Source organism: Marmota marmota, unplaced genomic scaffold (genome assembly GCF_001458135.2).
Source record: "Marmota marmota marmota unplaced genomic scaffold, marMar, whole genome shotgun sequence".
NCBI lineage: Eukaryota > Metazoa > Chordata > Mammalia > Rodentia > Sciuridae > Marmota > Marmota marmota.
The window spans coordinates 52,490,877-52,507,401 of NW_026000037.1; the positions used below are offsets into that span (position 1 = coordinate 52,490,877).

A 16,525-nucleotide genomic window follows, 5' to 3' on the forward strand; every position below is an offset into this window, starting at 1 on the left:
CCCTGTAAATTCTATGATTTTGTCATTTTTTAATGCAGAGTAATACTCCATTGTGTATAAATGCCACATTTTTTTTATCCATTCGTCTATTGAAGGGCATCTAGGTTGGTTCCACAGTCTTGCTATTGTGAACTGTGCTGCTATGAACATCGATGTAGCAGTGTCCCTGTAGCATGCTCTTTTTAGGTCTTTAGGGAATAGACCAAGAAGGGGAATAGCTGGGTCAAATGGTGGCTCCATTCCCAGCTTTCCAAGAAATCTCCATACTGCTTTCCAAATTGGCTGCACCAATTTGCAGTCCCACCAGCAATGTACAAGTGTACCCTTTTCCCCACATCCTCGCCAGCACTTGTTGTTGTTTGACTTCATAATGGCTGCCAATCTTACTGGAGTGAGATGGTATCTTAGGGTGGTTTTGATTTGCATTTCTCTGACAGCTAGAGATGGTGAGCATTTTTTCATGTACTTGTTGATTGACTGTATGTCCTCCTCTGAGAAGTGTCTGTTCAGGTCCTTGGCCCATTTGTTGATTGGGTTGTTTGTTCTCTTATTGTCTAATTTTTTGAGTTCTTTGTATACTCTGGATATTAGGGCTCTATCTGAAGTGTGAGGAGTAAAGATTTGTTCCCAGGGTGTAGGCTCCCTATTTACCTCTCTTATTGTTTCTTTTGCTGAGAAAAAACTTTTTAGTTTGAGTAAGTCCCATTTGTTGATTCTAGTTATTAACTTTTGTGCTATGGGTGTCCTATTGAGGAATTTGGAGCCCGACCCCACAGTATGTAGATCGTAGCCAACTTTTTCTTCTATCAGACGGCGTGTCTCTGATTTGATATCAAGCTCCTTGATCCATTTTGAATTAACTTTTGTGCATGGCGAGAGAAAGGGATTCAGTTTCATTTTGTTGCATATGGATTTCCAGTTTTCCCAGCACCATTTGTTGAAGATGCTATCCTTCCTCCATTGCATGCTTTTAGCCCCTTTATCAAATATAAGATAGTTGTAGTTTTGTGGATTGGTTTCTGTGTCCTCTATTCTGTACCATTGGTCCACCCGCCTGTTTTGGTACCAGTACCATGCTGTTTTTGTTACTATTGCTCTGTAGTATAGTTTGAAGTCTGGTATCGCTATACCGCCTGATTCACACTTCCTGCTTAGCATTGTTTTTGCTATTCTGGGTCTTTTATTTTTCCATATGAATTTCATGATTGCTTTCTCTATTTCTACAAGAAATGCCGTTGGGATTTTGATTGGCATTGCATTAAACCTATAGAGAACTTTTGGTAATATCGCCATTTTGATGATGTTAGTTCTGCCTATCCATGAACAGGGTATATTTTTCCATCTTCTAAGATCTTCTTCTATTTCTCTCTTTAGGGTTCTGTAGTTTTCATTGTATAAGTCTTTCACCTCTTTTGTTAGGTTGATTCCCAAGTATTTTATTTTTTTTGAAGATATTGTGAATGGAGTGGTTGTCCTCATTTCCATTTCAGAGGATTTGTCGCTGATATACAGGAATGCCTTTGATTTATGCGTGTTGATTTTATATCCTGCCACTTTGCTGAATTCATTTATTAGCTCTAATAGTTTCTTTGTAGAGCCTTTTGGGTCTGCTAGGTATAGAATCATATCATCTGCAAATAGTGATAATTTAAGTTCTTCTTTTCCTATTTTGATGCCTTTAATTTCTTTCGTCTGTCTAATTGCTCTGGCCAGTGTTTCGAGAACTATGTTGAACAGAAGTGGAGAGAGAGGGCATCCCTGTCTTGTTCCAGATTTTAGAGGGAATGCCTTCAGTTTTTCTCCATTCAGAATGATGCTAGCCTGAGGCTTAGCATAGATTGCTTTTACAATATTGAGGTATGTTCCTGTTATCCCTAGTTTTTCTAGAGTTTTGAACATAAAGGGATGCTGTACTTTGTCGAATGCTTTTTCCGCATCTATCGAGATGATCATATGGTTCTTATTTTTAAGTCTATTGATGTGGTGAATAACATTTATTGATTTCCGTATATTGAACCAGCCTTGCATCCCAGGGATGAATCCTACTTGATCATGGTGTACAATTTTTTTGATATGTTTTTGTATCCGATTCGCCAGAATTTTATTGAGGATTTTTGCATCTAGGTTCATTAGAGATATTGGTCTGTAGTTTTCTTTCTTTGAAGTGTCTTTGTCTGGTTTAGGTATCAGGGTGATGTTGGCCTCGTAGAATGAATTTGGAAGTTCTCCCTCTTTTTCTATTTCCTGAAGTAGCTTGAAAAGTATTGGTATTAGTTCCTCTTTAAAGGTTTTGTAAAACTCTGCTGTATACCCATCCGGTCCTGGGCTTTTCTTAGTTGGTAGTCTTTTGATGGTTTCTTCTATTTCCTCAATTGATATTGGTCTGTTTAGGTTGTCTATATCCTCCTGACTCAATCTGGGCAGATCATATGACTTAAGAAATTTATCTATGCCTTCACTATCTTCTAATTTATTGGAGTATAAGGATTCAAAATAGTTTTTGATTATCTTCTGTATTTCTGAAGTGTCTGTTGTGATATTGCCTTTTTCATCCCGTATGCTAGTAATTTGAGTTCTCTCTCTTCTTCTCTTCGCTAGCATCGCTAAGGGTCTGTCGATTTTGTTTATTTTTTCAAAGAACCAACTTTTAGTTTTGTCAATTTTTTCAATTGTTTCTTTTGTTTCGATTTCATTAATTTCAGCTCTGATTTTAATTATTTCTTGCCTTCTACTTCTTTTGCTGTTGTTTTGCTCTTCTTTTTCAAGGATTTTGAGATGAAGTATGAGATCATTTATTTGTTGGTTTTTTCTTTTTTTAAGGAATGAACTCCAAGCAATGAATTTTCCTCTTAGAACTGCTTTCAATGTGTCCCATAGATTCCGATATGTTGTGTCTGTGTTTTCATTTATCTCTAAGAATTTTTTAATTTCCTCCTTGATGTCTTCTATAACCCATTGATCATTCAGTAACCTATTGTTCATTCTCCAAGTGATGTATGCTTTTTCCTTCCTTCTTTTATCGTTGATTTTCAGTTTCATTCCATTATGATCAGATAAGATGCATGGTATTATCTCTACTCCTTTATATTGTCTAAGAGTTGCCCTGTGACATAATATATGATCTATTTTTGAGAAGGATCCATGTGCTGCTGAGAAAAAAGTGTAACTGCTTGATGTTGGGTGGTATACTCTATATATGTCAATTAGGTCTAGGTTATTAATAGTGTTATTGAGTTCTATAGTTTCCTTATTCAACTTTTGTTTGGAAGATCTGTCCAGTGGCGAGAGAGGTGTGTTGAAGTCTCCCATGATTATGGTATGGTGGTCTATTAGACTCTTGAACTTGAGAAGAGTTTGTTTGACGAACATAGCTGCACCATTGTTTGGGGCATAAATATTTATGATTGTTATGTCTTGTTGGTGTATGGTTCCCTTAAGCAGTATGTAGTGTCCCTCTTTATCCCTTTTGATTAACTTTGGCTTGAAATCTATTTTATTTGATATGAGTATGGACACTCCTGCTTGTTTCCGAAGTCCATATGAGTGATATGATTTTTCCCAACCTTTCACCTTCAGCCTATGTATGTCTTTTCCTATCAAATGCGTCTCCTGTAGGCAGCATATTGTTGGGTCTTGTTTTGTGATCCATTCTACTAGCCTGTGTCTCTTAATTGGTGAGTTTAAGCCATTAACATTTAGGGTTATTATTGAGATATGGGTTGTTCTTCCAGCCATATTTGTTTATTTCTGTTACTAAACATGGTTTGTTTTCCTCTTTGATTATTTTCCCCCCCTTTACTGTCCTACCTCCCACTGTTGGTTTTCATTGTTATTTTCCATTTCCTCTTCCTGTAATGCTTTGGCGAGGATGTTTTGAAGAGATGGTTTTCTAGCTGCGAATTCTTTAAACTTTTGTTTATCGTGGAAGGTTTTAATTTCATCTTCCATCCTGAAGCTTAATTTCGCTGGATACACAATTCTTGGTTGGAACCCATTTTCTTTCAGTGTTTGAAATATGTTATTCCAGGATCTTCTAGCTTTCAGAGTCTGTGTTGAAAGATCAGCTGTTATCCTGATTGGCTTACCCCTAAATGTAATCTGCTTCCTTTCTCTTGTAGCTTTTAAAATTCTCTCCTTATTCTGTATGTTGGGCATCTTCATTATAATGTGTCTAGGTGTGGATCTCTTATGATTTTGCACATTCGGCGTCCTGTAGGCTTCTAGGATTTGGGATTCTGTCTCATTCTTCAAGTCTGGGAAGTTTTCTCGTATTATTTCATTGAATAGACTGCTCATTCCTTTGGTTTGGAGCTCTGTACCTTCCTGTATCCCAATGACTCTTAAGTTTGGTCTCTTAATGTTATCCCATATTTCTTGGATGTTCTGCTCATGGTTTCTTAACAGTCTTGCTGAGCTGTCTATGTTCTTTTCAAGTTGAAATACTTTGTCTTCATTGTCTGATGTTCTATCTTCTAAGTGTTCTACTCTGCTGGTAGTATTCTCCATTGAGTTTTTAAGTTGGTTTATTGCTTCCTGCATTTCTAGGATTTCTGATTGTTTGTTTTTTATAACCTCTATCTCCCTGTATAGCTGTTCCTTTGCTTCCTGTATTTGTTTGTGTAATTCATTGTCGAAGTGATCTTTCATTGTCTGATTTTGCTGTTTAATGTCTTCCTTGATACTCCAGATCATCTGAAGCATGTATATCCTGAATTCTTTATCTGACATTCCATCTGCTGCAGCTATTACCTCTTCTAACGTTGAGTTGACCTGCATTGCTTGTGGTCCTTTCTTTCCTTGTCTCTTCATACTGTTCGCGTTCCTTTCTACTTGGTGAAACTGTTGTGCTATTGAATTTTCCCCCTATATATTTATATTGGTCTTGTATAGTTGCAAAGTCTCCCTCGCAGGCGCGGGCGGCGGCTCTGCCCCACCTCCAATTGGGGCAATGTGCCTACCACGCCGGCAGGCCGCTGGGCCTGCTCTGCCGGTCGGTAGCAGGTCCGCCTACCTTGCAGGCGTGGGCGGCGGCTCTGTCCCTCTGCGAGCCACTAGGCTTGTTCTGTCCGTGGTCGCAGTTCTGCCTACTTTGCAGGCACAGGCAGCGGCACTGCCCCTCTGCAGGCCTCTGGGGCTGTTCTGCCAGTGTGTCGCAGGTCCGCCTACCTTGCAGGCGCGCGGGGGGGGGGCGGCTCTACCCTTCCTCAGGCCACTGGGCCTGTTCTGTCTATCGGTTGCAGGTATGGCCTGTTCTGCTCAAGAATTTATTTTTAATTATACTGAAACATTCACTAGTTCTTTGTCATTGCCTTTTCTCAACTGTTGTCATTCTATTAGAAGAAATATTAATCAATAAATATGAATCCCTTAAAATTAAAATCTCCTTTTTAAAGCACTGGTTATTTTGTAAAGAAAAAAAGGAAGGATAAAGGGGGAACAAAAGGAAGAATGGAAAGTAGAGGGAAAAGAAGAGAGTAAGAGAGAGAGGAAGGGAGGATTATTTTGGCCTAGGTTTAATCATAACCTAAATTTGTCTAAATTATATCCTAAGTTAGACTAAATTAGAAACTTTATATTATCAATAGTTGCCCTGAGATTCTCTTCAATTTTCAGTATTTCAAATGCAATGGAACTAATTCCAGGAAAAATCATGAAGCCTGTGAAGGATAGGCTCTGTCCCTCCCCTTTCTGCAAATGTCGCTCTCGAAGATAACCTTTCTCCAATACTGTCTTCTCCATACTGTGGCATGCCTACTTCCCAGCTATTTGGTCATTACAAGTGATCACCAACTGACAAAACATGACATTTATTTCTTAGTCTCACAAACAACTGGCTAAGAAAAGGAAGATGGAGAGAAAAGGTGAAAGGGATGGGGTAATGAGAAGAGGACAGAAAGAAAACCTCAAAATAACACTAACCCTGCTTTGCATGCCTGAAGGCAATATTTAAACGATCAAGACAGGTAGAGGTGCTTAACCTAGGTACAGGGATGAAGGGCCCTTAGCTTTAATTAAGCTTTTCAAAGGTCTAAGACTCGAAAATATCAAGACCTACTATTTTGTCATGACATGATGGAAAAGAGATGATGTTCATAACCATTTCTGCTTTCATACTGAAAAAAAAATACCCAATGTAGGCTTTTACTGCAAGATTACAATTTTCTCACTAGAGTAGGTGGAAATATGAAATATTTCTTAGGCTTCTATTTGATTTGTTCATGTGGGAGTGGGGGGAAAAGAAAGTCAAGAGTGCACATTCTAATCAAGTCTCACAATAATCTGAATAATTTTTTTCAAAGCCTTTTAAAGATAGAGTTGACCCTCTGAAGTTATTATTTCCTTCCCTATTTGTGATAAATCAGACATTCTGCTTTCTAGAGATTCATTGGTACAGAGAGTTTTTCTTACTGGTCATCTTTTACTTGTGGAACAGCGTTTGATTACATTTATGAAATTAATGTAAGCATTAAAAATTGATGCTAACAGAAGGAGTGCAACCATTTAGCATATCTGTTGCATGTAAATATGCTCTTGTACAATTTAAATAACCTTTGAATCTTGAGAAATATATTTCTTTCCAAACTTCTGTAATTCTCATTGTATGGAGTGCTTGTAGTTAAAATATAATCTCTTACTAAGGTGATACCTATAAATAATTTCTTTTTTATTTGTAATTGCCAAGCATTTCTTCTGCTGTTGATTTGAGCTAACATGACCATTAGGTCACAAATCATGTCACTATAATATCCTCACAGCTAATTCAAATACCTGTGAAGAGAGAGAAAAAAGACTTGCAAGAAATTGTGTAGTCTAGGAGATACTTTTAAATAGCCACCTGTATAAAAGCAATAAAGGAAAGAATGATTCTTAACAATGAAGTTGATAATAGGATGAAAAAACATAGGAACAAGAAAAGGAAAAAAAAAACTTCTGTAGGGGGAAAAGGTAAATCTTCATAGATGTGCTTCTTTCTATAAATAATGAGTAAGATCTCATAAGGAAGCTTCTAGCATTTATAGACTTTGTTGAGAAATAAATGATTGCCTAAAAAGAAAATTTAAAGCATATTCATTGGTCAGGGAATGTAAAAATGACAGTAATTATGATTTTAATAACACAATTAAAATTAAATGATCATTTTAGTTGTCTTTATATCCTGTGGAGAGGAAAAGATTGAGCTAATCATTTTTACTGATGACATTAATATTCTTTCTATCAATATTCACAGAAACCCAACTCAATTTGGCTTAGGCAAAAAAAGAAAATTTTTAGATCATGTAAATAGTCCATGAGTATCTCTAGGCATCCAGGATCTCCAAACCATATTGAGACCAAGATTTTTCCCCATATCTCAATCCTGGTCCCTCCCAGATGGTGGCAAGAAAGCACCCTTTAGCACCAATTATATCCCATATTTTTGGCAACTTCAGTTGAAAAGGCACTTCCTTCCTAACAGTTGTAAAAAAAGGAATGGCTGTTAATAGGTCAAGCAGGACCCGGTGCTCCTCTTTAAACCACTGTGTGTACAAGGTATACAAAATGTACTAACTGGCAAAGCCGGGACACTGTCCTACTACTGGATCAAGAAATTGGGATTAGTGTCTCCCAAGTTAAATGGTTTGAGAGTTGAGCATTGTTTGAGACAGGCAGGGTACTGTAAACAAAAGGGAAGAGTATATTGGCAAAGAAAAATTAGTGTTTCATAGAGTGAGGTTACAAAAGGTAGACAAGTAAATACAGGAAGTAGTTCATTCTCTTTAATGTGGCTATAACTAAGAAACAAGATAAACGGTGCGATGGAATTGACAAGGTTACCATTTAGAATATTGTAAGTGATTGTTATCAGATTCTTAGTGAAAACCAGGTTTTTGTAAATATGGTGCTCTTCAGATTTCTTGAGACAGGAGAGTGAAAATCAGGGAATGAATCATACAGTTATTTCAGCTTGATTTGTTTAATTTATTCATGAAGATCATTATAAAATATGCAAAGGGAAGGGAAGAAGCTGCTCCTTGTACTATATTTAAACAGATCTACTAGCAAGATGGATTTTATTTTCCTCTGTGGGAAGATCTGCATCAGGGTGTGGTCACTTGTGAGTTCTTACTGAATATAATTTTGGCTTCAAAATCTCTCGATGTAGGTGCATATTTAGTTGCTTTTCACTCAATTGTTAAGTGAAATTAGCAGCTAGAAGAGAGTCTAGCAAAAATTGCTGTTCTGAGTGTTGATAATAACACAAGACAATGTCATGCAATACTTTCAATATACTAAAGAACAGGAAAAGTAGAAGAAAATGAGAAAGCTTAGGAAAAAATAAAGGAAAGGAGAAACGGCAAAACAAAAGTGAACCTAGCAGAAAGTGCTGGAATGCTACTAGCAGTTACCATAGGAGCCTGTGCTTACATCTGTCCAGTAACACAGATAGGTCAGAGTCCACAAAAGAATGAGGCAAGTCATGTTTTCAGGATGCCAGCTCTTGATTCTACTCATCTGCTTTTATCTCTTTGCTTATTGTTCACAGTCGTTATTGAGCATCCGAGGCTCCCTTTTCTCTCCAAGACGCAACAGCAGGGCGAGCCTTTTCAGCTTCAGAGGTCGCACTAAGGATGTTGGCTCTGAGAATGACTTTGCTGACGATGAGCACAGCACCTTTGAGGACAATGACAGCAGAAGAGACTCTCTGTTTGTGCCACATAGGCATGGAGAGCGGCGCCACAGCAATGTCAGCCAGGCCAGCCGTGCCTCCAGGGTGCTCCCCATCCTGCCCATGAATGGGAAGATGCACAGTGCAGTGGACTGCAATGGAGTGGTCTCTCTGGTGGGGGGCCCTTCTGCCCTCACTTCTCCAGCTGGGCAGCTTCTGCCAGAGGTGAGGCCAACTAAAACTGCAACTGATGGGAGCAATGCAGTGGGCTGGTGCAGGCAGGAGTGTTTTTTGTTTTGTTTTGTTTTGTTTTGTTTTAGATCTAAGAATTTTCCTGAATCTAATGTTCACAAGCCAGGAGTTGGTTTTATCAAGTTGAGAACTTGTCTTGTCAAGTTGTCCTACACATACTTTTTTTTACACATTAACTAGAAACATAGAACAGGTCTCGTGGACTTAATTTTGAAGTGTTGCTTCATCTTGATTATAATTTGAAACTTACCAAAAAGTAAAACAACAATTTATCAAGGAAAACGTTTCATTAATATAATCGAATTGATTGCAAGAAAATTAATATGGACAACTTACATAAATATTTATCTCAGGGATTTTGCCATCATTGTGAAGAAGAGAATTTGAAACTTTTGCTTGAAGTAAATACTAGTACTAAATAGATCAGTACATCCTAGAGCAGCTTTCTATCTTTTTGTAGGTCAAAGTGGTAACATCTTAGCATCTGCTCAAATAGCCTTGGCCATTGTAAATTTGCTTTAGTAAAAGTAGTTCCTTAAAAAGTACGCGGTTCAGAATCATATGATCTAATTTTTAGACCAGATATTACTGTCATGAATTACTTTGGTAAACAAAGTGACTCCAAATCTAATGCATGGAAAAGTATTTCAACCAAATACTAGACAGTTATCAGGACATTACTAGCATTTCCTTCATAAAACATCACACTTTTAATGTTGGTATTACCTGAAATTTCATCTACAAGCAGGAGCTCCTGGGTTAAATCCCCAGCACTTCAAAAATCAAACATATACTCTGGCAATATCATTTGATTATATTTTCCAGTTTTCAGAATATAACTTCATTTATTGTATTAGATAAGCTCTTTGAAGCCACTTTAAAACAATATGAAGTTAGTTTTCAGTTACCACTTAGATGAGTTTCTTGCTTTGAATTATAAAAATAGCCACTGATCTTCACTTTTTATGTGTGGCTTTTCCCTGCCCCTTTCTTCCAGGGAAGTTGTTCAAGCAACCAGGAGTAAGAGCGAACCATGAGAAAAGTAGATATTTGTAGTGAAGGGAAGAGGAAATGTCAACTTTTGCTAAAAAATAGCTGTCACCAACAATGTGCCAGACATGGTCCCAAACACTTTACACGTGTGAATTCATTTGACACAATAGTTATTAATATCATCCCCATTTTACAGAGGAGGAAAACGAGGCCTGTGCATGGTGGAACTAAGATTTCACCCCAAGTATCCTGGTTACTGAACCTACATTCTATCCAGATTAAAATATTACCTTCCATTGAATTTTCTTAATGGAAAAAAAATGGCCAAGTAAACAAACACTTTCTTTCAACCAGAGTTTCTCAAAATATACTTCACTCTCAGACTAGTTAGCGATGAATCTTTTAAGAAAGATGCTCCTTAAAAATGGACATTCCTGGACCCACCCAGACCTACTCAGATTGAAACACTGAGGTGAACAAGGTCTGGCTATCTTTCTCCCAATAAGGATCCCACGTGGCTCTTATGCATAACAAATCTGACCATCACTGATCTTCATAAATATTTATGGAGAAAAAAACCTCCACAATTTCTCTCCATAAAGGAGAATGTCAGTTTGTCAGAACCACCTGGTATTCATCAGTAATCAACATAAATCTCCTTTCCTATCAGAGACTATGGAGTCAATTTCTGAAGGCAGAGTTGGGGCCAGTTTGAAGCAAAGACTACTGCAATCCCTGTGTTGCCTGCTTCCTCCTCCATCATTCACTTCTGCAGTCAGGTGTTCAGGATAGGACACTGCACTGCTGCACAGGACAACCTGAGTATGCCCACAAATGAAGCAGGCCCTGGGGCTGCAGAGGGAAGGGGAGGGCAGAAAATAAACAGCTGTGGTTTATTTTGGCACCTTCCAGAGGACAGGGTTCCCTGATCTTTACACATAAATTCAATTGAGACAATTTAACTAAAGAATTACCTCAGTGATGTCATTAAAGGTTTTGAATGTATCATTAAATCCTAGACAGGGAGCTAGGGTGGTGGCTCAGGGGTAGAGTGCTTGCCTAGCATGTTTGAGGCACTGGGTACAATTCTCCAGCGATGCATATAATAAATAAAGGTCCATTGACAACTAAAAATATATATATTAAAAAAACCTAAACAGATTTTGAGTTCTATATATGATTTTTGTTTTGTTTTATTTTTGTTTGGTACAACAGATTTAAATCAGGGTCACTCGGCCACTGAGCCACATCCCCAGCCTTATTTGCATTTTATTTAGAGACAGGGTCTCACTGAGTTGATTAGTGCCTCTCGGTTGCTTCAGCTTTAGGAGATGCTGGAATTACAGGCATGCACCACCATAGCCAGCTACATATGGTTTTGAGTAGAGTAAAAAAGAACAAATAACCTTCATATGACCATTTTTTTTAAACTTTCTCTGACAGTGCAAAATACTTTAAATTCTGAGAATCTCCCTTTTGATTTGAAACTTAGTATTTTCATAGAGGATATATTTCTTTTTTCATTAGTTTCACTTATTTTTTTACCTTAAAATTAATTTTAGAATAACCTGTGTGGATGATTATTGCCATTAGTGACAATCATATCAGTTGGGAAACTTTGGTTTTGAATATACGTGAACTAGAGGTGTTCAGGTTAATAAAGATAAAAAATAAAGTTAATTGTTCTTATCAAAATAAGGCCAAAATAGATGGATAACACTCAAATTTCTCTTTTAGAAATATTAGAAATGTTAAAAACACTTAGAGAACTGAAAATGACTCCTTTATTATTAATACACCCTGAACTGTATTTGAAATGCTTGAGTTTTGCCTTTTGTCCTGTGATAGTTAATTTCATTGTTTGAACTCCTGAATTAGAAATTAATTTCTGCCCTTTTTGAATTCCCAGTGAGCTTATTTTATAATAGGAAAGTTTTAAATTATTACATCATTTCTACAAAAATAATAAAAATCCAAGGTTCCCAAACTGATGCTAATTTTCAATAAAAGGGTCATTTGTGGATACAGTTGATTTGTAAATGTATCACCAAAGTTATAGACAAGTTAAAATTTAATTTTCCTATATTGGGAAATATTACCTATTTCTAATAAACAAAAGCATTTTACTTCTGGAATGTTTTTTTTTTTTCCTCACACATTAAACCAAATGAAAATATGTCTATAAAGAAGTAATGACTAGACCTGGGAATAAATTAAAGAAAAACATGTTTCAGACTGAACTCCTCAGTTGAATTAGTTGGAAGTACCAAAAGATTATCTACCCAAAAGAAAACATCATACTTCTAGGAGAATACTCCAGAATGGAGGAACAGAAAAATTCACCTAAATATCCCAGAAAGCTTAGCATCTGGTGAACCTTCAAACACTCCCTAAGAATGATAATTCAAGCAATATCATCATGAGCTATTTATGACTGAGAAAACATGGTGAACATTTAGTTAAGTAGCATCTGTTATAAGAATGTGTTAGTTTTTGCTACCCTCAATAATAATTGTGGGTTGAGAATATAGCTCAATTGGCAGAGTTCTTGCCTTGAATGCATAAAGCACTGGGTTCAATACCTAGCACCACAAAAAAAAAAAAGGTGATTTTGTCTGAAATTTTATTTTTAGGGCACGACTACTGAAACAGAAATAAGGAAGAGACGATCCAGTTCTTACCATGTTTCCATGGATTTGTTGGAAGATCCTAATTCAAGACAAAGAGCAATGAGTTTAGCCAGTATTTTGACCAATACCATGGAAGGTATGTCAGAAGTCTTACACCATAGCTATGTGGTGGTATTTTAACAATGATGCAAAACCACTTCCTTAAATTCCAAGAAAATACTCCCCAACTTGTTTTCCATATCATCACTATTTTTTTTGCTAAGTAAAAGTAAAATCCATGCGCAACACATGGATTCTACTATCTCATAGATTTGTACATTTAGCCTCTAGGAAGCTGCTGCAAATTCAAGGTATATTTGGAATGCTACTTTCAAAAATTAAACTCTTGAAGCGTGTTGTGTGCATGACATTGAAATGAGTATAATGATAAATGCGTATCATTATGATGATGCTAACCTGCTGGAATTGTATTAACTTCTTGACACAGTTATAAAATCCATTGATCTAACCAGAAATATAAATGAAAAAAAATGCAAATTAAGGTTTGACATTAACCTCATTGAAGGAAAGCATTCAAAATTTTGTAATCCTGCTTTTACAAAAACTCTCTGACCAGAGCATAAAAATGCATTAGCATTTTCTTTAGTTACAGATTTTATCTAGGTAGTTAAAATAATGTTTAGATATCTGGATTGCATAATACCACATGAAGGGGAGCAGCACAATTTGTAATTAATTCTTGGCTCTGCCACATGTTAAATGTGTTACTTTATGACTCAAATTTTGATTTACTCATTAGTGAAATGTGGATAATGATGGTTAGTCATAAAGTTATAGTAGGATTAAGTAAGGCACCCTATATAAACCACCTATGTACTTGGCATGTGGAAGAAAGTCAATAAATATTATTGCTATTCGTTGTTATATTGTGTTGTTTTTGCTAATTCACATGTCTTTGCCTTTCCATATTACAAATGAATTCAAACAGCGACTGTCAACTTCAACTACTTGGAAAATAGTTTCATATAAAATAAGTTCTGTCCTTTCACTTATCCTGCCTTTTCCCTTCCCTCCTTATTTTCCCTCCCTACTGTGATGTAAAATATATTCTATCCCTCCTTCTTTTGAACTCCCCTTTGCACCTCTTCTCACATATGTGAAAGTATATCTGTGGTGTGTGTGTGTGTGTTTGTGTGTGTGTGTGTATAAAAAGAGAAAAAGAAAAATAGAAAGAGACTGAGAGAGTTCCAAATGCACACGCATTTCTTGTTTATTACACTTTCTCTTGAGATTGGGTAGATCCCTGGAATAATTCTCTTCCAGTCTGAATGCAAAGATTCCATGATATCAGTACCTAAAACTTAAAGTTACAGCCACAAAACCTCACAGTGTAGATAATTGTACACCTCACAGACAAAACAGTAATACAAGACCCAATTTTCATAATGTCCTAATGCAGTAGCAGAAATCTTTTCTCTGATTTCAATGGAATATTAAACTCTAGTCGTTCTTCCCCAACCTCGCCTGCGTTAGCTTGCACTCCCTCTTCCCCCCCAGCTGCCAGTAGCTTGCTCCTCCCTATCCCTCCAGGTAAATCTTTTGAAGATTCTCTGGTCTTCTGCTCCTTGCCATAGCAAAACCACTGAGAGGAAGCTGCCAGTGGTTCTGCTACAGATGTCAGCAGCATGTCTGCTCCCTAAAGCAGGAAGTAGAGAAGGAGACAGGGTAAGTCTAAATTAACAGTCATACTTTGCACTTCTCATAGCATTAAGTTTGAGCTAACATAAGAAATTATTCAGAAAGCATCAAACTACCACAAGATTGGACTTATCCATTCATTAAAGTACAAAGTTCCAAATGATCATACCCACATCCTTCTCCAAGGAAATGTGTCTCAGGGCTTGGTGTTTCTCAGGATGGAAAGAATGTTCCAGGAACAAGTATAACTTAGGAAGGAACAGAGTGAGACTCTTTGGGTTTGAATATCTACAGATCTTCCGACTTTGTGTTTTTGTGAGAGACAGTGGCTACATTTTACTCTGTTTTCTTCAATTTCATACAATGAAAGGATGACTTTTTTTACTCAATTATACCTAAGGAATGTGGCATTGGTCAAGGTTGGCAGTAGCAATACTTAGCACAGAATGAATGCATTCTAGAGCTGACATAAATATGGTACGTTTTTGTTGCTGATAACGGTAAGGAGGTTTCTTGGTTGATACAATCTGTTTATTTGATGATTGCTTCTTCTAAGATTTAGTTCACCTTTCCTTCTTACAAACCAGGCTTACTGATCCCGTGGCAACTTTTGTTTTCCTTATTTTTAACTACAGCCAAATCTTCATTGTCCAGGGTAATAAAGAGCCTCATGGTAAATGAAGCTGTGCAGGATGAGCAAAACTGACTTATTGGCTTTTTAAGCTTCATTTTCTTCTTCTTCTTCTTTTTTTTTTTTTGGTTTTTTAAAAAAATTGTTCTTATTAGTTATACATGACAGTAAAATGTACTTCAATACATCATACATAGATGGAGTATAATTTCTCATTCTTCTGGTTGTACATGATGTGGAATCCCATCATTGTATAGTTATATATCCACATAGGGCAATAATGTCTGATTCATTCAACTATCCTTCCTACCACCATACCCTTCCCCTCCTTTCACTCTCCTCTACCTAATCTAAAGGTTAGATTATTTTTCTAAGTATTCTTCACAAGCCTCAACTCCCTTATTGTGAATTAGCATCCACATATCAGAGAAACATTTGGCCTTTGGTTTTTTGAGATTGGCTTATTTCGCTTAGCATGATATTCTCCAACTCCATCCATTTACCAGCAAATGCCATAATTTCATTCTTCTTTAAGACTGAGTATACACATTTTCTTTATTTCTTTTTTTAAAAATGCAAAACCACATAGAAAAATTTCCTGGTCACACCTTTGTGAAGGATTTATGAGGGTGAATTAGAAGCACCAAAGGAATGAAAGCGAGCCAGCAAAAGGTACAAATTTAGCTGTAGATGATTCTCCGTGTGGTAACCCACACAGGAATAATGGAGAGGTGGCTGTAGTTGTCTCCTGAGTACTTTGCTTTTTTTCAAAATGTGAAATTCTTTTTTTTTTTTGGAATGAATAATTGAATGATTTTATTTTAGTGCTCACACAACTTTGCTCCAGTTTCTCCTAGTGTCACGATGAATAATACTGGCTGAATTTTTCTTTTTGAAATTTTCTCTGATTTATTTCATTTTTCTGTGCTATTCCTGTTTGCTTCTCTTTTTCTACTAACTGGTAGCTAGCATACAAAAGTAACTTATTCTGACGGTACAGAGGTAAAGTGAGATTTTTGTAATTTTCCTTTTATTATTTATCATAAATTATTTTCATGTTACCTTTGGTGTAAACACGAGGTTTTGGGGGAGTCTTCAAATCATCTACAATGTAATTAGTGCATAGCAATTATATGTATATTTTTCTCTGATTTAAAACTCAAATACTCTTTATTATTATTTTCCAAATTACACATAAAAAGAAACAGAAATAAACTGTTCACTTGAAGAATGTCAGTATCCAAAGAGACAATTTTTACTTTAGGGACATTGTAGTATTAATTAGTAGCAAATGTTTGTCATCAAGATAAGAAAATAATTACTGTAGTCATGATTCTCTATTTCACATATTGGTTCCTTCCTTACAAAATGTAGTCCATAGTAAACTGTAGCAGGATGGAGGTCTAGATGCCATAACAGTGACACTAAAGGTAAAAACAATAGTTAATTGGATGGAAAAAGAAGAAACCTTCACAATATCAGTGTGGGAACTGATGGTCCCATGTTTGGCAGAGCAAGTAATGGGGTATGCAACAGTGAAATTGGCAGAGGGCAAATCCCCCTCCCACTTGTTAGTTCATTAAGAGATCATCTTATCAAAGGAAGACAGTATATATTGTTCCACTTTCTAATTCTCCAAAGTTATTTGCCATTGTTTACCAAAATTTATAATTT

General features: G+C 36.5%; 2 protein-coding genes across 10 annotated transcripts in view; one reads left to right on the forward strand and one right to left on the reverse strand.

The window, feature by feature from the left end:
• The window catches only part of LOC107136895 (sodium channel protein type 1 subunit alpha), a 939,664-nt gene that overhangs the window by 220,140 nt on the left and 702,999 nt on the right, over positions 1-16,525 (reverse strand). The gene's annotated exons all lie outside the window — the stretch shown is intronic.
• The window catches only part of Scn2a (sodium voltage-gated channel alpha subunit 2), a 151,696-nt gene that overhangs the window by 72,429 nt on the left and 62,742 nt on the right, over positions 1-16,525 (forward strand). For all 5 annotated transcript variants that reach the window (XM_048812408.1, XM_048812407.1, XM_015478974.2 and 2 more), the window contains 2 exons: positions 8,525-8,872; positions 12,526-12,658. In XM_048812408.1, coding sequence (XP_048668365.1) covers positions 8,525-8,872; positions 12,526-12,658 — 481 coding nt within the window. The remainder of the gene's footprint in view (positions 1-8,524; positions 8,873-12,525; positions 12,659-16,525) is intronic.